This window comes from Zootoca vivipara, chromosome 15 (genome assembly GCF_965207765.1).
Source record: "Zootoca vivipara chromosome 15, rZooViv2.hap1.1, whole genome shotgun sequence".
Lineage (NCBI taxonomy): Eukaryota > Metazoa > Chordata > Lepidosauria > Squamata > Lacertidae > Zootoca > Zootoca vivipara.
In genome coordinates, this window is record NC_142598.1 from 13,067,246 (window position 1) to 13,092,516 (window position 25,271).

At 45.6% G+C, this 25,271-nt stretch overlaps 1 protein-coding gene across 4 annotated transcripts in view; it reads left to right on the plus strand.

Annotated features, from left to right (window-relative positions):
* The window catches only part of ATP1A1 (ATPase Na+/K+ transporting subunit alpha 1), a 34,250-nt gene extending 11,590 nt beyond the window's left edge, over positions 1-22,660 (plus strand). For all 4 annotated transcript variants that reach the window (XM_035140493.3, XM_088658658.1, XM_088658657.1 and 1 more), the window contains exons 2-23: positions 2,884-2,991; positions 6,686-6,745; positions 8,233-8,436; positions 9,058-9,171; positions 9,315-9,449; positions 9,568-9,685; positions 11,192-11,460; positions 11,863-12,061; positions 12,636-12,745; positions 13,981-14,115; positions 14,862-15,054; positions 15,433-15,608; positions 15,882-16,018; positions 17,111-17,261; positions 17,443-17,611; positions 18,312-18,466; positions 19,119-19,242; positions 20,282-20,427; positions 20,546-20,676; positions 21,353-21,454; positions 21,675-21,766; positions 22,362-22,660. In XM_035140493.3, coding sequence (XP_034996384.1) covers positions 2,884-2,991; positions 6,686-6,745; positions 8,233-8,436; positions 9,058-9,171; positions 9,315-9,449; positions 9,568-9,685; positions 11,192-11,460; positions 11,863-12,061; positions 12,636-12,745; positions 13,981-14,115; positions 14,862-15,054; positions 15,433-15,608; positions 15,882-16,018; positions 17,111-17,261; positions 17,443-17,611; positions 18,312-18,466; positions 19,119-19,242; positions 20,282-20,427; positions 20,546-20,676; positions 21,353-21,454; positions 21,675-21,766; positions 22,362-22,390 — 3,057 coding nt within the window. In that variant the 3' untranslated portion in view covers positions 22,391-22,660. The remainder of the gene's footprint in view (positions 1-2,883; positions 2,992-6,685; positions 6,746-8,232; positions 8,437-9,057; positions 9,172-9,314; positions 9,450-9,567; positions 9,686-11,191; positions 11,461-11,862; positions 12,062-12,635; positions 12,746-13,980; positions 14,116-14,861; positions 15,055-15,432; positions 15,609-15,881; positions 16,019-17,110; positions 17,262-17,442; positions 17,612-18,311; positions 18,467-19,118; positions 19,243-20,281; positions 20,428-20,545; positions 20,677-21,352; positions 21,455-21,674; positions 21,767-22,361) is intronic.
* The last annotated feature ends 2,611 nt before the right edge of the window (positions 22,661-25,271 follow it).

Sequence of the window (25,271 nt, forward strand, 5' to 3'; positions counted from 1 at the left end):
AGAAGGAAGCCCCATTGAGTTCATAAGGATTTACTCCCAGGCAAATGTTCACAAGAGCACAGCTTGAATCTCTGTTACAAACTTCCAGCTTCTAAGGGTTCCCCTTTGAATTGCTTGCTTAGAACTGGAACCATTAATTGAATCTCTCGTGTTTGTATAATGAGATTCTCCATGTGCACATCCTAGGATCCCAAAGTGGATGGAAGATTTGGGGGGAGGGGTCTTCACTGTCGGACATTAGGCAAAGTAGTTGAAATGACCCTTTGCATCACCAAATTTTCCCCATACATTAAAAAGGTGTTTCTGTGCAAAAGTTCCCCATGCAGGCTTCATTATACTGGTGAGGAATATTTTGAGCACAAAGGCACTGGAGTTGAGGGGAATTGTATTAGCTTCCCACTTAACTAAGTTAAGAAGCCTCCATCCTTTGGGGTTGACATTTAGCATGTTGTCTCTGAACCTAGCCAGTGGCCCTCTTGCGGGACAAAAGCAGAAGGCTGTTTTGTTGTGGTTTTTTCTCTCTCCTTACTTTATCCAGAGTTTGTCAGCTTACAAACCCTGGCTTGATCACTGGAACCATTCCTGTTTCGATTTGCCCTTTGTGTGAAGGAAGGAGTAGTGTGGGAGCAAACAGGCTGTACACACTTGCACACTCCTTGTTCCCGTTATGGTTTAAGCAAGCCATAATTCCTCAAGCAAGGAATCCTGGCTCATTGTTATTTCCAAACATGGTCAGATTGTTTATCCATTCCATAAATCGTTGGAAAAAAAGCTTTCTAAGTGTTCCATGATGTAGCAGCATGAAATGGATGGATTGTGCTAAACTTGTGACAAGTCTTGTATGGGATGTTCTTAGAAACAACCATGCTCTTAACAGAATTAGTCGGGGTGCAGAATGTCGTGTTTCTAAGGAGTGTTTCTGGTTTCCTCTCGGTGTGATTGACAATGCAAGTGCACATATCTTACAGAGGGCTTGCTGCAAAAAGAATCCTGCTCACTTTGGCTCAACTCAGGCACCATATTTAAACTATGGTTTGTACTAACCATAGTTCAGAACATAAATAATGGTTTGAGCTTCCAGACGGACAGCTGCCACCTGAGCTGAAACAAATGGTCTTGGAGGTTGCCTGCTTTTATTTTCCATCCTTGCAACAGTTAACTTTATGAATTCATTCCCATATCAAAGATGCAGCAGCTCCTGGAAGCAGATGGATGGACATAACTATGGCCTTTCAGTTCTGACATAAACCATATCAGGCTTAGTGCAAATCCATTTTGAACCTCTAAAACATGAGCCATTATGCTTTTACTCAGCCTCTGGTAATTTCTAAATGGAAGAGGGTTTTTTTTTAGTTTGCAGTGAGTCCCTGTGAGCGTGATGCATTGACCAGGAGTTCACTCAGTATATTTGTTAAATAATATCTGCCATGAGAGATGTGCTTGTCACACTTTTAAAATTCAGTTAGATTGGGTTTTTATGTGGAACCTTAGGCTTTTATTCATTGCCCATGCCATTTAAAATTTGCACATGGCTTTTTATTGTACCTAATTGTAAACCTCTCAAAGTGCACCACAAACAGCCGGTGCAAATCATCGTTGTAATCCTGGCCCCTCTGATGGTTGCTTTTGTGTTGCCTGCAGCGCAATTTGGTTCACTCAGAAGTAAATCTAGCTATGTTCAATAGGCTTTAGCGCTTGGGAGAATTCAAGTGTCCCCAAAATGATTGCTTCTAATATTCTTACAGACAGGTCTGAATTTGTCTTTGATGGAGATACCTATAACTGAAAGGTAGAGGAAACAAAATAAAAAAATTCCTTCCAGCAGCACCTTAGAGACCAACAAAGTTTGTCATTGGTACGAGCTTTTGTGTGCATGCATACTTCTTCAGATACTGGAAAGCTCATACCAATGAAAAACTTAGTTGGTCTCTAAGGTGCTGCTGGAAGGAATTTTATTTTGTTTTGACTATGTCAGACCATACAGCTACCTACCTGTAACTAGAACTATGAAAGGTAGAGAGCATTTTGTATCTGTCAGGTTCAGGGTGGATTTGATTTAAATCAAATTGATTTAAATCACTATTTAAATCACTAGTCAGTAAGACTTGATTTAAATCGGGGGGGGGGGGGGTTAACAGAAAGACTCATTCTTCCTGGTATAATCTTAATATTTACAACCAGATAAAGGTTTCATTTTTGGAATAATAAATTTTCAGAGTACTTTATACAGTTACATCAAAAATTACTGATTTGGTTATACTATTAGAAATACATTGACCGATAATTATGAAATCATTATGAGGTTTAATGAGTTAACTGTTTATATTTGGGCAACTTTTCTGCTGTACTTTATTGGAAGGAGGAAAATAATCATTTCCTTAATAACCATTTAAACAATTTATTTAATTAAAACAATTTGTACATTATAGCATATGTATCCATGTTTGTTAACTGTTGTGGTTAAAAAAAAACACCTTAGAGTGAGTTTTAGCACACATGAAAAACTTAAAACTAGCCCTTATTTCCTGATGGATAGCCTTTGGACTATAATGTAACTTAAATAGGAAACTATCTTTAGAAACATTTCTTCCTTCAAAAGCATTTTATTTTAAAAATCCAATTTAAATTAAAAAAAATACAATTTAAATTTTTAAAAAATCTGATTTTTTTATTATTATTTTTTAAATCATTGATTTTTTATCCACCCTGGTCAGGTTCTACATTTAATTCCTGCATATTATTTCACCAGTTCAGGTATGCCTTGCAGCAGAGTTGTGAAGTTTGCTCAAGGCACTGGGGAGCAGGTGCGGGTCAGAATTTGAGATGACTAAGCTGGATGGACTGTTTCATTGCAAAGCAAATGATTTCCTTTTTTTTTTACAGACTGGACGTGACAAGTATGAGCCTGCGGCTACATCTGAGCATGGAGCCAAGAAGAAAAAGGGGAAGAAGGAAAGGGATATGGATGAACTGAAAAAGGAAGTTTCACTGGTAAGGACCACTTTTGACATGCAGAGGTGGGGGTGACTCAGCTCATGAAGCAAGAGTTGACCTTTCAGACTTTCCAAAGATTATTTCCTAAATTTCAGTTATGTGCCCTGCTTCCTGCTCTGAACTTATCTATAAGATTCATGCTAGCTTCATTCACGTTCCTGGGCTTTATTGGCTAGCTGTCATATTTTTCTTAGACTGTTTGAATCATTGGGAACAAACTGCGCTTTTCCTAGTTGCTATGGTGCCATAACCTTCTATAAGTTGTCCTCTTGCCTAAAATTTCAGCCTCTCATTCCTCTTACAGTTGCCCTCTTCTTCCCACAACCCTCTTTTAATTTTTTTTTATAAATCTGGTAGTTCTGCTGGAATCAAAATAGCGCCTCTTTCTCTTGTATATTGTAAATTATAATATATATTTTAATATACGCAAGTGGTGCTGTGGTCTAAACCACTGAGCCTATTGGGCTTGCTGATCAAAAGGTCGGCAGTTCGAATCCCCACGACGGGGTGAGCTCCCGTTGTTCTGTCTCAGCTTGTGCCAACCTAGCAGTTCAAAAGCACGCCAGTGCAAGTAGATAAGTAGGTACCGCTGAGGCCAGAAGGTAATCGGTGTCTGTGGACAAACGCCAGCTCCCTCGGCCTGAAAGATGAGTGCCGCAAGCCCATAGTCGCCTTTGACTGAACTTAACTGTCCAGGGGTCCTTTACCTTTTTTTTACCTTTTCAAATACAGTCATACCTCGGTTTAAGTACGCCTCGGTTTGAGTACTTTAAGTACTCCACGGATCCGTCTGTAACGGATTAATCCACTTTCAATTACTTTCAATGGGAAAGTTCGCTTCAGGTTAAGTACGCTTCAGGTTAAGTACAGACTTCCGGAACCAATTGTGTACTTAAACCGAGGTACCACTGTATAAATATAAGGGAAGCACACTCTGGTCTCTGGGAGGCTGCCTCCCTAGAATAACATCATGGCAAGGAAAATATCTCCCTGGCCCCATCCATCTAACCAAGAGGGAGCAGCTGCAGTGAGCTTGCTTTCCCCTCCTATGTGAGTAAGAACATTTGGCAATTGGCATTTGGAGTTCCAGGGCTGCAGAGCTAAAGGGGAAGCACTTTGACCTCATACATCAGCTAGCGTACTAAGGGTTGGTGTGAGTGAGTGAGAGAGAGAGAATGAGTTTGGGGTTCTCTGTATCACAGCGTGTCGCCTTTGAGAATCCTTTGACTGAAATAAACAAATGCAGTTAAGTACTATGGCGAACTTATTTATTTGAGATCTTTCTGTATTGCCCTTTGCCAAAATTGGTCCCAGTACAGTCTAAACAATTAATGTCAAAACAGTAAAAACAAAACAAAAAACACCCCATAATAAAGCAACTGGCGGGGATGAGGGGGGAGGGGGGAGGGGGAGGTCAAACCCAGCCTTATAATGGACCCCTTTGATTCTCAACACCAGCGGGTGCCACTGGTGGCAGAAGTGGACTCGTGGGTGGGGGGTATTTGAAGGGACAGAACATATACTGCATTTTTATTTTTGTTAATTTTTTTCTTTTCTGTAATGTTTCTTTTGTCTTTTGTCTTTTTTGTGCTTTTTTTCCTTTTGTACTTCGGAAAACTTTAATAAAAAATATCTAAAATAAATAAATAAAGCAACTGGCGAATAAAACAACAGCCATCAGGAAAATGGAACCATTTGCATTTTTTCTTATTAAGGTTTCAAAAAAGAAGGCGTTTTCTCCAGGCCCGCGGGGCGGGGCGGGGAATCTCTGGATACTAAACAAGTCGCCCTAGAGAGGGCATTCCATAAACTGGGTGCCACAAGTGAAAAGGTACTTGATTGTCACATGCTTCATGTCTCAGCTGACAATCTAACAGAGCAGGTGGGGTGGTATAGAAGAGAAGAAGAAGAAGGGTTTGGATTTGATATCCCGCTTTATCACTACTCGAAGGAGTCTCAAAGTGGCTAACATTCTCCTTTCCCTTCCTCCCCCACAACAGACACCCTGTGAGGTGGGTGGGGCTGAGAGACTTCAAAGAAGTATGACTAGCCCAAGGTCACCAGATTAGGAGTCTACCACTCTTAACCACTACACCACACTGACTCTTAGTGTGAGAGAAAGTGTTCCTTCACATTCCTTGGTCCCACAGAGGATTAGATTACCGTCTTTCTCCCAACAAAGATCTTGTTAGGAGAACCAAAGAGGTTTCTGTGCCATAACCAAGTCTGGAACCAGACTGAAATGTGGTTTAGTAATATGAGTTGCCCAAGTGATCCCATCTTTGGTACATCTATTCAAGCACCGAGCCCCAAAAGAGGCTATTAGTGACTAGACAACTGTTACCGTAGTTGTCCGAGGCCTAAGAAGGTTTTTTTAAGGAGATGTGCTGCTGTTGCCTCCTTAAAGGCTGCTGGGGCGGCTCCCTTTTTTGTGTAGACATTAATTATCTCCTGGATCCAGAGTCAGTCCTCTTCTCCTAGGTTTAGTCAGCCATAGAAAAGGGCTGAGTACACGAACAGTAAACGACTCCTCCCAAGTAATTTATCCTTAAGCAACAGCAGTTGAAACATATCTCCCCCCCAAAAAAATTAGACACAATGCTTTAATGACATCCCCAGATGCCTGTTAGAAAGTAGGACTTGAGATCTGATCAATAGGAGTGATTTTATCTTTGAAATGTCTGGCAAAGTTGTGCCAGCAGGCCTCCCAAGGGGGCTCGGATTGCTCCCTGTGGGCCTAAGCTGGAGCAAGCGAAGCTACTCAGAAAAGCTTTGTTGGACAGCTTCCTAAAGATTCAGTGGTGGTGAAGTATTGCTTTTTTTGTCACCTTCATCACCACAGATTGGGTCCCTCTTTGTGTTTGATTGTATTCTCCCCTAGCCTTTCACTCTAAGAACGTTTTGGGAAACCAGGATGTTGCATAGCTGGATTCTCAAGTGGATTTAACTGGATAGTCCTATGCAGTCCTTTGCATGCATTCTTGAGAGTATATCTCAACTGAACTCACTGGTACTTACCTCTAAGTAACCGTACAAGGTTTCAGCCTGTAAAACAAATTGGTTGTTAGCAAAGGCGTTTTAAATAGCTGCAATGCAACCTTAGCTTAGCTTGTTATTAGAAAGGCAAACATAAAAGGGGCTGTTTCTTGTTCTGTCCTTCTAAAGCAGTGTTTCCCACCTTTGGGTCCCCAGCTGTTGTTGGACTACAACTCCCATCATCCCTACGTAGCAGGACCCCAGTGGTCAGGGATGATGGGAGTTGTAGTCCAACAACAGCTGGGGACTCAAGTTTGAGAAGCACTGTTCTGATTTTTTTAACCTGCTGTTTTCATTAGGAACCCCAGAGAGAGAGAGAGAGAGAGAGAGAGAGAGAGAGAGAGATCTAGTCACATCTAGTATTACTATTTTGCTTCTCTCTCAGTTTAGACTAGCAGTTTGGAAGCTACAGCCCACCATGACCTCCTTGCCTTCCTCTGCCATTTTTTCCAGCTTGGAATGTCTGCTTGTACTGTTTAGCAAAGACTTAACACTTATAAGCCCCAATCAATATGAAACTAAGCTAGAAACAGTCGCCACCATTTTGGGGGTAATGTGTTTTGCATAAATTAATTGCATTGCATAGAATTTCTTGGGTGAAATGAAATCACCACCTACGCCTTCATGCCTTGCTAATATTTACTTTGCTCTGCAGGATGATCACAAACTCAGCCTAGATGAACTTCATCGGAAATACGGAACAGACCTCAGCCGGGTAAGGTGGCCAACTATGAAGTGCTCCCCCCCCTCTCTCCCCCCCCCATTCTGGTTTGCGATAACAGAGAACCTTCTAAAGAGCCCTCCTGTTGAATAAGAAATTTCTCCATGCTTAATGTTTTAGCCTCAATTTGAATACACCTAGCCTTTCCCCACTGCACTGTCCCACTCAAAAGCTGTTAACTCCCCATTTCCTGATTGGTTTCTGAGATTTAGCAGTTTTTTGCCTCACTGCCATTTACAGTCTGTTATAATTTTTTTACAGAGCCCATGGGCTTTCTTGAATGATGCTAGAAAATTGTGCTGGGGCTGTTGCATGCTTAATGCAGGCTTGATTAAAGGGCTGCAGTCTTTAATCTCTTTAATTTCACTTTTTAAAAAACCACCTTCAATTAAACGGGGCTCATCCTTTCATTTTTTGAAAGTTGTGTCGTATTTTTCTGTGTATAAGACGCCCCTATGTATAAGACACCCCCTATTTTGGGGGACTCCAAATTAAGAAAACACCTCTCAGCACTACCTGTGTATAAGACGAGCCCCAATTTTAAACCTTTTTTGTTTGTTTGTAAAAAGCCTAGTCTTATACACGGGGAAAATACGGTAATAGTGTTAGAATGTATCGGGCTATGTTATACTGGTGACAACCATTTCATGCAGGGGTTGCTTTCCTGGCCCACCCAAGCAGAGCGGCGGAGCACGTGGAAGTGTGCCCCATCTCGTTACACACACCCCATTCCACCTTCTTCCTGGTCCAAAAGAACCCACTTGTCAGCAATAGCGCATCAGTTGGACATGCCAAAAATGGTTGCCACCTGTACTTGTAGTAGGCCATTGAAATCAGTGAACTTAAGGTAGTCATGACTGATTTTAGTCCATTGATAGCAGTGAGTCTACTCTTTGAGTATGATGTAGCTGCATACAACCCTTCTAGGGTCAGTAATTATTGGAAAAACAAAAAACTGCTGGTGACTGGCGCCATCTTGGCAATGGCATTTCCCTTTCACTCCCACAAGAATGTCTGTTTTAAGATGGCACCCGCAGATACCAGGGTTGCCAACACTGCCTTCCAATAGTTGTATTGTCACCAGCTCCAGACAGCATGGCTAATGGTCTGGGTTGTTGGAAGCCATAGTACTTTTGCTGGTCCGTGTTAGCTGCTCATGAAAATATACACAAACCATTTAAAGGCAAACTATGCTCTGCTTCCTTTAGTTGTTTTGTCCTTTGCAAACGTAGGAAGTGTCAATTGATTAGATGACAGCTCTACTTGGAAGCCTCTCAAAGTGGAGCAAATCCATCTCTAATAAGGGAACAAGCTAGCTAGCTTTTTAGGAAAGGCCAGCAAGAGAGAACTCTCCTATTGGCGGCGGTGGTGATTGCATTTCAGAAACAATCAGTACTTGGAATGGAAAGCATGCTTTGATGTTCCTTAGGGGAAATGCTGTAATATGTCTCTTCTTCTTCTTCCACCACCTCTGTGTTTAGGGTCTGACTCCTGCACGGGTCCAAGAGATCTTGGCTCGTGATGGTCCCAACTCTCTCACTCCGCCTCCCACGACCCCAGAATGGGTTAAATTCTGCCGGCAGCTGTTTGGGGGCTTCTCCCTTCTGCTGTGGATTGGAGCTATTCTTTGTTTTCTGGCATATGGTATTCAAGCGGCGACAGAGGAAGAACCAAATAATGACAATGTGAGTTAATAAGAGTGTGTGTGTGAGAGAGAGAGAGAGAGAGAGGGAGGGAGAGAGAAAGAGAAAATGAATTGGGGAGGCTTCGCTATGGCATTAAGCTGCGTGGGAGGTTTGACTTGACTGTGTGATCCAATTCAGACATAACTGGAAGTATTGATTCCCACCATGTGAATGAGCTTAAATTCTTGGTTTGTGTTCATTAGCGTGTTTTCCCATCATGCCTGATCCAGTATCTGCCTTTCATAGTTCCATTGTTTTCTAACAATGTTGTTTCTAACGCCTTAGCTGGTGTTACGGCCTACTTTGTTTCAAACACTTCTGCTAAAGTGATCTACCAGTGGCCATCGGCATCATGTTGCTGGTCTCTTTTTTCCCCCTGTGATCTGGAAAATGCTTTGTTCTTCCTTCCTCATTTTTCCTTTTTCCTTTTTGGTTATTCCTCCACCACCTTATTCTCCAGGTTATGGGGCAGGGGGAGACATACTGCTGGCAAAGTGACTGACTTGCCCCCATGCTGAATGCAACTAATGCTATGACCCCCAGGCCCACTGTTTGGGAATTGAAGAATTTGTCACTCAAAACATTGCTTAAAACTAATGCAATGTGTGTATCTCTTTGCAGTTGTACCTTGGTGTTGTGCTTTCTGCTGTCGTCATCATAACTGGCTGCTTCTCTTACTACCAAGAAGCCAAGAGTTCAAAGATCATGGAGTCCTTCAAAAACATGGTGCCTCAGGTACGCAAGTGCTGCTTGTTGAGCTTTTTGTTGTTGTTCATAGCATCTGTCTCGAGACACAGGTAGGCAAAGGGGCTGGTCCAACACAGGGGTGTTGGCAGGTGTAAAGTTGAACGTTGTGTTTCTTCTTCTTCTCCTTGCAGCAAGCTCTAGTGATCCGAAATGGGGAGAAGATGAGCATCAATGCTGAAGGGGTGGTTGTTGGCGACCTAGTGGAGGTGAAGGGAGGTGACAGAGTCCCAGCTGATCTGAGGATTATTTCAGCTCATGGTTGTAAGGTACGTATGTGCATGCAGTGAGACTTAAGGGACCGAGATGCAGCCTGCAGAGTAACCAGGCCTGCCACAATGGCACAATTTCTCATGCATTTTCCCAACAACATGCTTCCTCGCACAGGTGGACAACTCATCCCTCACAGGTGAATCGGAGCCCCAGACCAGATCTCCAGACTTCACAAATGAGAATCCACTGGAGACTAGGAATATCGCTTTCTTCTCTACCAACTGTGTTGAAGGTACTGACCATTTTGGAATTTATGATCAAATGAACCAGTAGAGCATTGAAGTGTGAGGAGTTCTAGAAGTGATGGGTACTTCAGAGCAAGGGAAGCTCTTGGTTAGCGGCCTTTCCTGTTAGCCCTTGGTGCTGGCAGATGATGATTTGTGCGGCCAAAAACCTCAACACAGTTGCTTGCGTTTGTGTTCTCTCAGAACAGTAATCACATTCAGACAAAGGGAAGCCCGATTCCAGCCATATCTCAGCCAGAATTGGAGAATGATCACATTTCTGCCCAAGCTGCTCCCAATATTTTCGTAGCCACACTTGTTTTGTCATCAGCTTGTCAATGTGCAGCATCTTGCCCTTTGGGGAGTAGGGGGTAGGCGAAGGTGACATGGGTGAGTGTCTGGAGGCGGTTGGAGGATGGATGGCGGCTAACAGAATGAGGTTGAATCCTGATAAGACAGAAGTACTGTTGGGGGGGGCCTCTCTGGTCCTGAGTGGGGTAACTGTGCCCCTGAAGGACCAGGCACGCAGCCTGGGCGTCATTTTGGAGTCACAGCTGTCCATGGAGGCACAGGTCAATTCTGTATCCAGGGCAGCTGTCTACCAGCTCCATCTGATACGCAGGCTGAGACCCTTTCTGCCCACGGACTGTCTCGCCAGAGTGGTGCGTACTCTAGTTTCTCCTGCTTGGACTACTGCAATGCGCTCTACATGGGGCTACCTTTGAAGGTGACTCAGAAACTACAATTAATCCAGAATGCGGCAGCTAAATGGGGACTGGGCGTGGCTGCCGAGACCACATAACACCAGTCCTGAAAGACCTATATTGGCTCCCAGTACATTTCTGAGCACAATTCAAAGTGTTTGTGCTGACTTTTAAAAGTCCTAAACGGCCTTGACCCAGTATACCTGAAGGAGCGTCTCCACCCCCATCGTTCAGCTGGGACACTGAGGTCCAGCTCCAAGGGCCTTCCGGTGGTCCCCTCACTGCAAGAACTGAGGTTACAAGGAACCAGGCAAAGGGCCTTCTCAGTTGTGGCACCTGCCCTGTGGAACACCCTCCCATCAGATGTCAAGGAAATAAACCACTATCTGACTTTTAAAAGACATCTGAAGGCAACCCTGTATCGGAATTTTTTATGTCTAATGTTTTACGATAGTTTATGTGCTGTAAGCCGCCCAGAGTGGCTGGAAAAACCCAGCCAGATGGGCGGGGTAGTAATAATAATATTATTTTTTATTGTGGGTGGTAGCTGCCAGCTGCTTTATGAAGCAGTGTGCAGTAAAGCCTCTCAAACAGGGTCTTTTCTAAGAAAGTTTACTTGGTAAAGTTCCTCTTGTGTAAACCCATATGCCACCATTCTTGATGAGAGTGCGAGTATCTAGTTTGCTTACATCAAACTTACAATGCCACCTTAACATGCAGAACGTGGTTTACACAGAGTGAGCAAATGCATGTTGCTGTTTTTCCCACGCCCGCAGACCTGGCTGCTAAAACTTTGTCACTGTTTTCCAGGCACAGCCCGTGGTGTAGTCATTAACACTGGCGATCGTACGGTCATGGGCCGCATTGCTTCATTGGCTTCCGGACTGGAAGGGGGGCAGACTCCCATTTCTATTGAGATCGAGCACTTCATCCGCCTAATCACTGGTGTGGCCGTCTTCCTTGGCGTTTCCTTCTTCATCCTTTCACTGATCCTTGAGTACACTTGGCTGGAGGCGGTTATCTTTCTCATTGGCATCATAGTGGCTAACGTCCCCGAGGGTCTGCTCGCTACAGTCACAGTAAGTCGGTGCTTATAACCGTATGTGTGAGCTGTTGCAGGGACGGGCGGGCGCATGCCTTCCAGAGCCAGATCGCCCCTATTCCTTGGTACAGTGGTACCTCGCAAGACGAATTTAATTCGTTCCACAAGTCAATTCATTTTGCGAAAAATCGCGGTTTCCCATCGGAATGCATTGAAATTTCTTTTTTTTGCCCATAGGAACGCATTAATTAAATTTCAGTGCATTCCTATGGGAAACCGCGATTCGCAAGACAAATTTTTCACAAAATGAATTCGTCTTGCGAATCACCCATAGAATTGCAAGATGCATTCGTCTTGCGAGTTTGTCGTAGCGTGAGGCATTCGTCTTGCGAGTTACCACTGTAGTTGAATGCAAGCATTTCCCTTTGTCATTCTCCAGGTTTGTCTGACACTAACTGCCAAGCGCATGGCCCGTAAGAATTGTTTGGTGAAAAACCTGGAAGCCGTGGAAACTCTGGGCTCCACCTCGACGATCTGCTCTGACAAAACTGGCACCTTGACTCAGAACCGCATGACGGTTGCTCACATGTGGTTTGATAACCAAATCCATGAGGCAGACACCACAGAAAACCAAAGCGGTAAGCTGGCTGCTCTCTCCATCAAATAAATAAGCACTGTGGTAGGGCTGCCTCTTGCTGATAGTCAAAACACTTAAAATCAGCATCCCCCCCCAAAAAAAAGTGTTAATAAGGCTCCACCGCAAAAGCTTTTACCATTGCATGAAATCGTTTCTGTGTTCCCAGTGTAGCAAAGGATAAACACATTCAAAGCCTGACTGAAGGAGCATTCTTGGCTGTGTAATCACAAGAAAGCTAGATTCTAGATTAATTTACTGTATTTAGAAAGCCCATGCTGCCTTTGAAAATTTTTATAAAAACCAGTCGTTATTAAACACACTCAGTCTATAATATACCCAGAAGTTCTGAGATTAGCGCTTCTGTTAGTGGTATCTGCCAGGCTTGGCCCTAAGCTGCTACTTCAGTACCATCCATAACTTCCAACATGCACAGGAGGTTTGCACAGTTTTTGTGTGCACGAATTCATACTTAGTGACAAATGGGGCTGGGGGAATGGGACAAAGCCCAAGAAATCTGGTTTTGTGCCTGACAACATACCTACGTGGCATTTCCCTGCTGCTTCCCACCTCCACAGGTGCCTCTTTCGACAAGACATCTCCCACTTGGACGGCTTTATCCAAGGTTGCTGGACTCTGCAACCGGGCTGTGTTTCAGGCCGGCCAAGAAAACGTTCCCATTCTGAAGGTGAGTTCATCCCCTGGCTTAACCACAGTGGCTGTTCACTGCTTCGACTTGACCGTCAGTGCGAAAGCATCACAGAAGAGGATGCAGTCTGGGGAGTAACAGGCTTCTGCCAGCGGCAGAGGCAGCACCTCCAGTGCCAGAATGGCAACCTTTCTTCATTCTCAAGTGGACATTTCTGTGGATTCTTCTTTGCTGTAACAAAAAAAAGTAAACTGAAGGAGGCCTACGCTAACTCAGGAATAGAAGAAACGTAAAAGTGCAGAAGTGTGGTTTAAATAATCCTGTACAACCTGTAAACCACAGAGCCTAGGGCTTGCCGATCAGAAGGTCGGCGGTTCGAATCCCCGCGACAGGGTGAGCTCCCGTTGCTCGGTCCCAGCTCCTGCCAACCTAGCAGTTCGAAAGCATGTCAAAGTGCAAGTAGATAAATAGGTACCGCTCCAGCGGGAAGGAAAATGGCATTTCCGTGCGCTGCTCTGGTTCGCCAGAAGCGGCTTTGTCATGCTGGCCACATGACCCGGAAGCTGTCTGCGGAAAAACGCCGGCTCCCTCGGCCTATAGAGCGAGATGAGCGCCGCAACCCCAGAGTCGTCCGCGATTGGACCTAACGGTCAGGGGTACCTTTACCTTTACAACCTGTGCTTGCCATACTGATCACAGTCTGTGAGGCATTTGACAACACCCTCACCTTTTTTCTTCTTCTTTTGCAATTCTGGGCAAGCAGCAAGGCCAGGAAATTATTATTATCATCATTGTCAAGCTGCTGGTCTGTGTTAACCTTGCTTATGCAGGCCTGGATTTTGGTACAGGTGTTCTTTTTACCAGCAGAGCAAATTTAACTTACTTCTGAGTACCTCCAGTTTATTTCCCTGATGGGCAGCAGCTGTGCTCAATATCTTGTGTTGTGTCATCATTTCGGAAGTAGTCCCACTGAAAAAGGTTGTTTCCCTATTGAAGAGAAACCTGGTGAGAGGCCTGTACCTCAGTGGTATAGCGTGTGCTTTGCATACTCCCAAGTTCAATCCCCAGGGCTCGGGAAAGTCTTCTGTCTGACTCCCCAATGCTTTCAATGTAGATAATACTGAGCCAGATGGACCAAAGTGCTGACCATGTGTAAAGCAACTTCCTCTGTTTCGGCCACTGGGTTACCTTAAAGAATGGGGAAATCTGAAAGGAGGGACGTTCATCTTCAAGGGTTTCATCTACTCACTGTGAACCACTGTCTTGTTTCTTAGAGAGCAGTGGCAGGGGATGCCTCTGAATCTGCGCTGCTCAAATGCATTGAACTGTGCTGTGGGTCAGTCAGGGAACTGCGAGAGAAAAACCCCAAGGTGGTGGAGATACCGTTCAACTCGACCAACAAATACCAGGTAAGAACGTGGTATTCACAAAACGCCCACCACATTTCACGTAAACTGTAGCTGTTCTATCAAATGTAGCAACTTTTCACGTTGGGCTAATGTCACGAACTGGTTAGATGCAGAGGAGTGGGGGGAGGGGAGCACCAGCTGGGGAACCCCCAAGGGAAGAAGGCCCCAGGGTATGGGTGGGTGGGATGATGAGTGGTCAGACTGGGAAGGTGTTGGAAGCTGAAGAGGCCACAGAATGTAGTGAGCAGGAAGAGGCTGTGACAGAGAGCAGCCCAGAATCAGAGGCAGAAGCGGCAGAGGAAGGGGGCCAAGAGGCAGAGGTGAGGCAGGCTGAAAAAGCCAGGGGGTCTCCCCCTCCTGCTGTGTCCAAGTCCTCACCTCCCTGGTCTCCCAGAACCCACAGAGGTATGAAGAAGGCAGAGCAGAGACAGACAAGGCATCAGAGTCTCAGATTGCTCGGGAAGGATGTGGGGGGGAGGCCTGAGTTGTTTTGTTTCTTTGAATGAAGAGTTAACTTCACTCCTGCCTTGTGAGTTACTGCTCCCAACACCTGTCCTGACAGCTAGGTTAGTTCTGTATTTAACACCGGTGCGGTTTCGTTCCATGCCCGTCAGATTGCTGCTTTGTTCAGAGCTTTGTAGATATTTGAGGCTGCGTACAACTTTGTAGTGAGTGCATTCCAAGCCACTCTCATGGATGAAATGCTACCCCCAAAATATAATTTCTAACGCTGTTCAAAAATGCAGCTGTCGATCCACAATAATGCGAACACATCAGAATCGAGGTACCTGCTTGTGATGAAAGGAGCCCCAGAGCGAATCCTGGACCGTTGCAGCACCATCCTGATCCATGGGAAAGAGCAGCCCTTGGATGAAGAAGCCAAGGATGCGTTTCAGAATGCCTACCTTGAGTTAGGAGGCCTGGGGGAGAGAGTGCTAGGTAAGGTGTTTTTTCCAGGTCTGCCTTAGAATAATGTACTTGCTTTACTACAGTCAAGAAATCACTCTTGCAAATCGTTTGAGCGAAACAGAGCAATGCATGCTGGGCTCTGTAGCTTTGTATAGATTGTAACTTGAAACGTCGGTCAGGTTTTGTTTCTTGTAAGCTTGCAATGCTTGCTGCAGCCTCGCATAGAAGGAGAGAATCCGGTTCTCTCTGAATAATACTTTCCACTTGCTTCCCCAAGAGCCCAAACGCCAGATTCCACAAGGGTTTCTCAAATGTTGTTGGGCATCTTAGCAATCAAAATAGCCAGGCTCGGCACCTGCTCCCTAATAAGCTGGCATGTGAAATCGTTTCAATTGGATTTGTTGGCAGGCTTTTGCCACCTGGCTCTTCCCGATGAGCAGTTCCCAGAAGGCTTCCAGTTCGACACGGATGAAGTCAACTTCCCCGTAGAGAATCTCTGCTTTGTAGGGTTGATTTCGATGATCGACCCTCCTCGTGCTGCTGTGCCTGATGCTGTGGGCAAATGCAGAAGTGCTGGAATAAAGGTAAGCAACTTCTCCCCATCACTCTAAAAGAGTAAATCCACAACACCCAAGAACACAGAAAAGGGGGTTTATTTGGGTGCAGAAAAGCTGTCAACTGCTTTTCCATCTCAAAAGCAAGTGTGAAAACACGGTTGCTGGTGGTGATCCTACCTCTTGAATAAACTGCTGCAACACTAGCCTCTCTGCTCAGGGGCAAGTGGCATTTTTGATGAGATGGGTTTCCATCTAGTTTCTAGCTGCCACAGACTGATGTTGCCCTGTTTTGCCTTCCAGGTTATTATGGTGACAGGAGACCATCCAATCACAGCTAAAGCTATTGCCAAGGGTGTTGGCATAATCTCCGAAGGCAATGAGACTGTGGAAGATATTGCTCTCCGCCTCAACATCCCAGTCAGCCAGGTCAACCCCAGGTATTGAGAAGCGGTCTGGCCGGAAATGAACCATAGAGCTTGTCTCAGGGAGGGTGCGGGGTGCCTGCCAGTTGCCTTGTAAATTCCAGAATTTTAACAGCAAGTATCTGTGTTAAGAGATTGGTGAAGAAAACTGGTAAACAGTATGTTGGGTAAGCTGGGTTGCTGCTTCATCTCTCAATTGAGCTGACTTCATCCTTTTATTTTAAATAAAATAATAATTATATACTACTCAGCTACAGTCGTCTCGCAAGTGGTGTGTAAGAAATACAATACAGAAAACATAAAATTCAGTTAAAATTGTAAAATCAAGCTTTGGTTAAAATGCCTTCTGGAACAGTGTTTCCCAACCTTGGGTCGCCAGCTGTTTTTGGACTACAACTCCCATCCTCCCTAGCTAGCAAGACGAGTGGTCAGGAATGATGGGAACTGTAGTCCAAAAACAGCTGGAGACCCAAGGTTGGGAAACACTGTTCTGGAAGAATACAGTCGTACCTCGGCTCCCGAACGATCGAAAACTGGAAGTGATTGTTCAGGTTTTCGAACATTCTTTTGGAAGTTGAACGTCCTGCTGGGCTTCTGTGGCTTCCGATGGGCTGCAAGAGCTTCCTGCAGCCCATCGGAAGCCATGCCTTGGAAGTTGAATGGACTTCCAAGGTACATCTGTAATAATAAGTCTTCAGAAGGCACTGGAAGTTCAACAGGGAGGAGCCCTGCTGAAGTCAGCCAAAAGTTGAGCCCATAATACTGAACACGTAGTTCCTGGTGGATGTGAATCTCAGCCATGGAGGACTACCAACATTGACTCTCCTGAAGACTTCAATGTTCAGGCAGGGATATACAAGGGATTAGGCAGTCCTTGAGGTATAATGCGCCCAGAGTGTTAAGGCACCTTGTAGGTTTATACTAGAATATTATATTTTGCCACTTTGGTCTTCCAATTGGACTCTTCACTAAAACCATGAACATTATCAGCATCCCAATCTGGTTGAGAGTCTGTCTGGAAGTAAAGCAGGCCCACATTGGAGAGGGAAGGGGCAGGATTTGGAGTAAAATTTAGGAGTTCTCAACATGTCTTCTTTTAAATCCCAGGGATGCCAAAGCCTGTGTCATTCATGGCACTGATTTGAAGGACATGACCAGTGAGCAGCTGGATGATATCCTGAGACACCATACAGAAATAGTCTTTGCCAGAACTTCTCCTCAACAGAAGCTTATCATTGTGGAAGGCTGCCAGCGCCAGGTAAGCAGAGGGGGGGGGACCCCTAATTTCTGGAGGTGGACATAACCATTCAAGCTAATGGTGGTAAACTGGGGTGGGGCGTGAAGCCTATTGGGGGAAGAAGCTATTCCAGCTGAATCTAATGTGCGCAGGTTAGATCTGGGAACTGAAGGTCCTTTTTCTTCCTCTCTTCTCCTTCCAGGGTGCCATTGTAGCTGTCACAGGAGACGGTGTGAATGACTCCCCTGCTTTGAAGAAGGCAGACATTGGTGTCGCTATGGGTATCGCCGGGTCTGATGTCTCTAAGCAAGCAGCTGACATGATTCTGCTTGATGACAACTTTGCCTCCATTGTTACTGGGGTCGAAGAAGGTGAGTTCCTCATTCCTATGGGTGCTTTGGTGTTCTGAATGCCAGGAGCAGAACACTTCTGTAGAATAGTGGGTAAGAAGGATGAAGACACAGCTCTCAAAACAACCAGCTCTTTATCCTAGCTCTGAGTCCAGACTGAACAGCAGCTCAGCCAACTGGCTTATATAGTACTCAATAATAACTTGCAACAGTAACAAACTTCCCCTAGCTACCCAATCCGTGAACAGCACTCTCAATCCTTCATTTGCATGTTGTGGACCTGAATGAGAACTGCAGCCACAGTGGGCAGGGTAAGAACTGCAGCCATGGGGGCCAGAAGGAATACTGCAGTTAACTTAATACAATAACAACTTCCATTTCCTTCCTCCCATCCCGTGTAAAATTCCAGGTGTCCAGGTGCTCCATCCCGTGTAAAATTCCAGGTGTCCAATAACTTTCAGTGGGGCTCCGCATTTGTGTGTGTGCGCGCGCGCATGTGGAAGCTTCCTTGGACTTGAATGCTGGCCAGCAAAGTGGAACCAGCTCCTGCTTCTCAGCACTAGATTATTTTTTGCTTTCAGTTAAGTTTGGTCTGCCAAGGTGATTTCTTTCCTATCTACATCAGTGTGGAATGAAACCTGTTGTCTATGTGGCTTGTGTGGAAGTTCGTCCTGGGTACCTTGTGCAGGCAGTCCTTTTATTCCCCTTTCCTTTGTCTCAGGCCGCCTGATTTTTGATAACCTGAAGAAGTCAATTGCTTACACCTTGACCAGTAACATCCCTGAAATTACGCCTTTCCTCATCTTCATCATTGCAAACATTCCCCTGCCTCTGGGTACAGTCACCATCCTGTGTATTGACTTGGGTACTGATATGGTTAGTAAATCATCTTTTTATTTATTTCTGACATAAATAAGGTTTTGGTTCTGACCTGTAAAGCCCTAAACAACTTGAAGCCAAGTTACTTGAAGGAACATACTCCTCCCTATTGCTCTAGTTGATCATTACTATCAACTAACCACAGAACTGTAGAGTTGGAAAGGACCATGACAATCTTCTAGTCCAACCCCCTGCAATGCAGATTTTTTTTTCACCCAACGTGGGACTTGAACCCATGGCCCTGACATTAACAGCCTCATATCCTGCCTGTCCCAGATGAGGCTGTCTTAGTGCTGCAGCCTGTGGAGATTTGGCAGTGCAGAGCAGGGGCCTTAGCTGTACTGAGTCTAATGTGGATGTTCTATTTCTAAAATGCATTGTTCACTGCCTTGAGACGGACATGGCAGGCGGTGTAGTTTATTACTTGTTAAAACTTTTGTAGCACATGCACCCAATAGCCTAGATCCTTCCTGAGGCATTTATTCATATTGCACAGGTCTTCTAAAATGCTTGCTTAGTTAGGAAGACTGGGTTTTCCCCTCTCCCCAAACCCCTTGTAGTTTTATCATTATTTTGGCATGGGCAATACAGGTTCATGCAGGAAATGAAACTTGTGTGAAGTTATATCTAATACTCTCTCTCTCCAAAGGTTCCTGCCATCTCTCTGGCATATGAGCAGGCAGAAAGTGACATCATGAAGAGACAACCCAGAAACCCCAAGACAGACAAACTGGTGAATGAAAGGTTGATCAGCATGGCTTACGGTCAGATCGGTAAGGAAGCTTGCAGTTGGCTGGAGCAGAAGTTGACTAATTGCAGTGCACATACTGTGGAATTTTGGCCCTTCCGTATTGTTGGAAGTTTGGGTTTTTTTGGAGGGTCTGTATAGTAGAGGCACATGAAGTGTTCCTACATGTGGGAGATGTGCAAGACCCAACTTTTGGCACGGTACAATGGAGGGCTTTGGATGTGGACCCGCAGTGTGTGCCGTTTCTGGCAGTGTGTGGACGATCGCTGTATCCTGAGCAAGGGAGGAAAGGGGACAGAGGAGGGCATAGTCAAAACTGGAAAGAGGTTGTTTCAGTGGGGAGGGACCTTCACACACGGCCTGCTACTGTTAGGTGGATGCTTTGTGTAATCTTACTTTAGCCAATTAGGAGCTTAAAATATAGTCGTGCCTTGGTTGTCAAACAGAATCTGTTCTGGAAGTCCGTTCGACTTCCGAAAACATTCAGCAACCAAGGCGGGGCTTCCGATTGGCTGCACACAATCGGAAGCAGCATCAGACGTTCAGCTTCCAAAGAATGTTCACAAACTCCCGGGTTTGCGACATTCGGGAGCCAAAGCATTTGACTCCCAAGGCGTTTGGCTTCTGAAGTATGACTGTACAATGTGTGGGGTGGGAGGAGGGAGGGTGGAATGACAGAGCTTCAAACTTCCTGGTAGTCTTATCTTACACAGTTCAGAAGTGTTCATTTAGAAGCAGCTGGTTCCTCTACAGCAGGTCCTGAAGTGCAGTGGATGATGAAAGTAGGCATGGGCCAGGCACAGTGAAGCCTCAGTTCAGAATGGGGGGTAGCTGACGTGCCCTTCGTGTGCTCTGCTTACAAGGAGATCCTCAGAACAGTAGCTCAGTGCAAATGCAACTGGAGCTTTTGTAGCACAGGCCATGGCTTCGCCCTCTTACCTTGAAGATTGGCTGAAAGGAGGCCTCTTGCATCTGTGTCCCAGGTGTTTCTTAATTCATAGAGTTGTTTTCTAGCCGTTGCCCATGGTGAACTAATTCCCCTTCTTCCTGCTACCCTTGCATAGGAATGATCCAGGCCTTGGGAGGCTTCTTCACCTACTTCGTGATCCTTGCAGAGAACGGCTTCTTGCCGTCCACCTTGCTGGGGATTAGAGTGTCGTGGGATGATCGATGGATTAATGATGTGGAGGATAGTTACGGTCAGCAGTGGGTGAGTTTTCAGAGAGCTTAAGAGGACTGTTAAAAAGTTATGTTAGCTGCATTATGGATGGCCACGAGTAGGGAGGACGAAGTTTGAAAACAGTCTCTCTTCTGTTTTAATCCCTCAGACTTACGAGCAAAGGAAAATTGTGGAATTCACTTGCCACACGGCTTTCTTCGTTAGCATCGTGGTGGTGCAGTGGGCAGACTTGGTTATCTGCAAGACCAGAAGGAATTCTGTTTTCCAGCAAGGAATGAAGTAAGTCGTGGGTTGCCAACCCCACTTCCTCAGCAGCTGGTTTTTGTGTGTTGGCTTTTGAGCCTTTCGGGAGAGACAAAAATAGATTGAAATTAAAATGGGAATAGCTCTGTGCTGCCGATGCTGAATGCAATGTGTGCCAGATTTCATGTGAAATGGAAACCTGCTTGCCAAACAGAGCCAGTGTTGTAGTGGTTGGTCTAGGACCTGAGAGACCAGGGTTCAAATCCCTGTGCAGCTATGTTTCCCTGGGTAACATTGGGTCAGAGTCACTGACTTTCAGCCTTATCAGGTAGTACACCTGGTTCTGCCCTTCTTTTTTTCCAATCACAACAAATCCCGCAGGGCAGGCTTACCTTAGAGCAGTGTTTCCCAAACTTTGATCGCCAGCTGGTTTTGGACTACAATTCCCATCATCCCTGACCACTGGGTCAGGGATGATGGGAATTGTAGTCCCAAAAGAAGAAGAAGAAGAAAGCTGGAGACCAAACACTGAGAGGAAAGGGTGAAAAAGTAAGCGTAAAGTGTAAATCTAAAAAAGAAATAATAAAACCACCAAGGGGGGAAACTGTTTAAAAACTTGAGCCCTGTAGTTTGTGCTCATTTCCACTCAGAAACCAGGGTTGTGAAGAAAGGTTACCTCTTCGAGGGCTAACTTTCCTTAAAACTTCCACAGGAACAAGATCTTGATATTTGGTCTATTTGAAGAAACTGCCCTGGCTGCTTTCCTCTCTTACTGCCCTGGAATGGATGTTGCTTTGAGGATGTATCCTCTCAAGTAAGTAGTAAATGGCCTGAAGCTGATAATTATTGAAGCTTTCCCTCCGTTGCTGTGGTTGGTCTTGCCATAATTTCTACCACTCTTAATTCTTTAACTGAGTCATCTTTGTTTTTAAAAGGCCTGGGATTATCCTAAATTGTACGTTAGCGCTTGTTTTTGAAGACTTCATCTAAACGTCATACAAGTATGTATTAAAACTGGAATTCTTATATTGCAGACCAACGTGGTGGTTCTGTGCCTTCCCCTACTCTCTCCTCATCTTTGTGTATGATGAAGTGAGAAAACTCATCATCAGACGCAGCCCTGGAGGTAAGAGTCTGCATGGTGTGCATACATTGCGTATGGTGGTGGTCTGGCAACATGAGGGGGGCTGTTACATGAGGCAGTTGAAGTAATTTAGCATTAACCAGTAAGAAGTACAGTGGTACCTCGACTTACGAAGATGATCCGTTCCGCGGCCGTCTTCGTAAGTCGAAGTCTTCGGTTGTCGAAGCTCCGCTTGTGCAACCGCGCCGACCGTGCGTGCGGCGAAAAGACTTCTGGGGTTGTCGACTTCAGAAGTCGAAACCTTCAGAGGTTGAAGCGTTCGGTTGTCGAGGTACCACTGTACAGTCCATGAATGGATGCTGCAAGCATTTTTACAATTTTAGAGGGGTTCGTTGGGTGGATTAAATGTGGATTCTGCTGCCTTATTTCATAGCTCTGCCAAGATGGAGAAAAAGCGCTCAAGGTGATGTTCTGGGGCTTGGATTGTAGTCATAATAGTTCACAACTATTAACATCAGCCAGAGGCATTATACAGAAGAATAGGTTAACTTGTTGCATCTGATGTTGAGGACTTGCAGCTAACTTAAGAAAAAACCCAACCTGATGTGTATTTTCCCCTCCCCTTCTTTCTCTGTAGGCTGGGTGGAAAAGGAAAGCTACTACTAGAATACTACTGGGCCAGATTTGGTTGCACTCTGACATTTCTCCACGGTGTGAGCTTCTGGAATGCAGGAAGATGGAACCCTTGTAGAGGATGGAAGCAATTGGCCGAGGGCTAGAAGAAGCATGGAATGGGGGAGGGATGGGAGTGCCCACCATAGTCCAGGGGTGAGAGTGGAAGGCGGGAGTAGTTTTTAAATGTGCCTTTTTGTTTTTGTAAGAAACAATGGGATTTTATATCTGGACTTTTACAAATAAAGATGGATCACAAGAGGAGGTTCGTGTCTTTGCTCCTGGTAATTGTGCAAGTGTGCAAAACGGGGGCTGCGGCAGCCAACATGGGGACACATTTGTTAAGCAGCTGAGGCTTCGGGCAGTAGTGTGCAAAACCACTGAAAGGGGTGGCCCCAAACTGTGGAACACATTGCCTGCTTTGGTGCCGTCATCTGCATAACAGTACGTGCATTTTGGAAACAAGTGACCCTGACCATATTCAGTCGGACCTTGATTGTCGAACGTAATCGGTTCCAGAAGCCCTGTTCGGCTTCCAAAATGTTCGACAACCGAGGCACGGCTTCCAAGTGGTTGCAGAAGATTCCTGCACTCAAGCGGAAGCCGTGTCGGACATTCGGCTTCCAAAAAGGGTTCCAAAACCGGAACGTTCACTTCTGGGTTTTCGGCGTTCGGGAGTTTAAACGTTCCAAAACTGAGGCGTTCGGGAGCCAAGGTTTGACTGTAATCAAATTCATGCCTGTCTAGGTACAGTCTGTCACCTGTTTAGCCATTCTTTTTGCCTGGAGGTGTTCCTTGAGCTGCTGCTGCTGCTGCCGCTGCCATCGCCATCCTGTTCTCTTGAAAATCCTGGTGAGGTTAGCTCTTCTGCCTTCCATGTCCCCTGTTCCTCATTGACAGGGCACATCAAAATGATCCAGGAGAAAAAGCAGGGATTGGGAAGAATGTAAACTGATGGGAAGAGTGCAGATTGGCCCACGAACATGAGATTTCCCTTACTCACCTGCTCAGATAGGGATCAGTGGCTCACTCGTGCCAAACTTGGGTGCTGGTTTGGAATGAAACCAGGGCACTCAAAAAAGAAGACAGTGGGAAACTGTCTAGCATAGCTGGGAAACTGGGCAGCAGTAGATTAGTTTGTAAAATTAAAGCAGAAAAGAGTACTGCAAAATGGCCCAACAGATCTGTGAGTTCACAGGACATTGGAAAGGGGGGAAACAGTTGTGCTGCAATTCCTAATGGATTAATTAGGGGAGGTTTGGTGTGGCAGGGGGAAGAATGAGTGCCACGAAGTTGCACCTCTTCTTCCTCCGGTGTAGAGCATTTGGAAGTTTTATTTCCATGTATGGCATGGGTAAAGAAAATCTCTTCATCCTGAGAACCGCAATGCACGCTGATTGTGAGAGGGCCAGAGCCAAAAGAAGCAGGCGGTGCAATGGATTTGACTTTCCCCTTTTTACAGTAGGCTGCATTCTATCTGGGCAAACTTCCAGAGATTCCTCCAGCCCCTTCATCCTTATCTCTCCATCGTGCATCCTGGCCAGCGAGAGGTATTATCACAGTTCAGTCAGGGAAAGGCACTTGAAGAGGGCGCAGCCTAGCTGGAGTGCAAAGGTCCCCTGAGTATGAGGTTTCCATCCCAGCTGTGTGGGGTTTTTTTGGGGGGGGGAAGGTATGCGGCTCTCAAGGAAGGGTCTCCCAGGCTGCTACATGGCTCTTACTGCAGGCTGGTTAGAGCCTTAAACAGGAGTTCCTGAACCGTGTGTTCCTCAAAGCATAGACAATCATATCTTGGAAGTCAAGCGGAATCCGTTCTGGAAGTCCGCTCGACTTCCAAAACGTTTGGAAACCAAAGCATAGTTTCTGATTGGCTGCAGGAAATTGGAAACCCCGGGAGTCCCGTTGGACGTTCGGCTTCCAAAACTAGTTCACAAACCGGAACAGCCACTTCCGGGTTTGCGGCGTTTGGGAGCCAAAATGTTTGAGAACTAAGCTGATTGAAAACCAAGGCTGTATGTTTTTAACTGATTGTCAAGTATAACAAAACCAAGAAATCAACAATAACAATATTTCCAACCCACTGCTCTCCCCAAAGTACGGAAACAGGAGGGGGAAAAAAAACATTGGAATCGAGGCTTTGAAAGCAACGTCATGCAACGAAAATAGAGCAGAGTTGTTCCACAGGGTCCTGTGAGAAGCTGGTGGATGGAAGCAGTGTGCAGTAGATGCATATTCAGTAAAGCTGGACCATGCAGTAGAACGTTTCATAGAATTGTAGAGTTGGAAGGGACCTTAAGGATCATCTAGTCCAACCCCCCTGCAATGCAGGAATATGAAACTGTCCCATATGGGGATCGAACCTGCAACCTTGGCGTTATAAGCACTGCACTCTAACCAGCTGAGCTTTCCATTTTCTGGTTCAGTCGTCTTACTGCGCAGGAGGGTTAGTATCAGCAAGAGTTCCTCCACCTTTAGAACGCAAAGCATCGCAGCCGGGCAGAAAAGAGCAGGCAGAAAAAGTGTGTAGGGTTTGGGTGGTTTTGTCCCCAAGAACAGCCTTTCATCTGCCCCTGGGGGAAAAGGGGAGGCAATGCCAGGACCAGCCAAAGACACTCTGGCAAGTGAGGCAAAGTGCAAAATGGCACCCGCCCCAGCCAGAGAAGGAAGGGGTGAGTGGGAACAAGCAGGAATGGGGGGGGGAATCGAATCAACTTTACCTGGTGGTTCAAGTGGGAATCAAAGGTCATTTGGGGGGTGGGGGGGATAGCCCTGCTCTGAATCGCATCAGGTGGCTGCAGAGCTTAGGAGACCCCAGAGGGCAGCCCCAGCCATTTCATCCCTGGAGATGGGAGGCAACTGGCAGTGCCTTCTATTT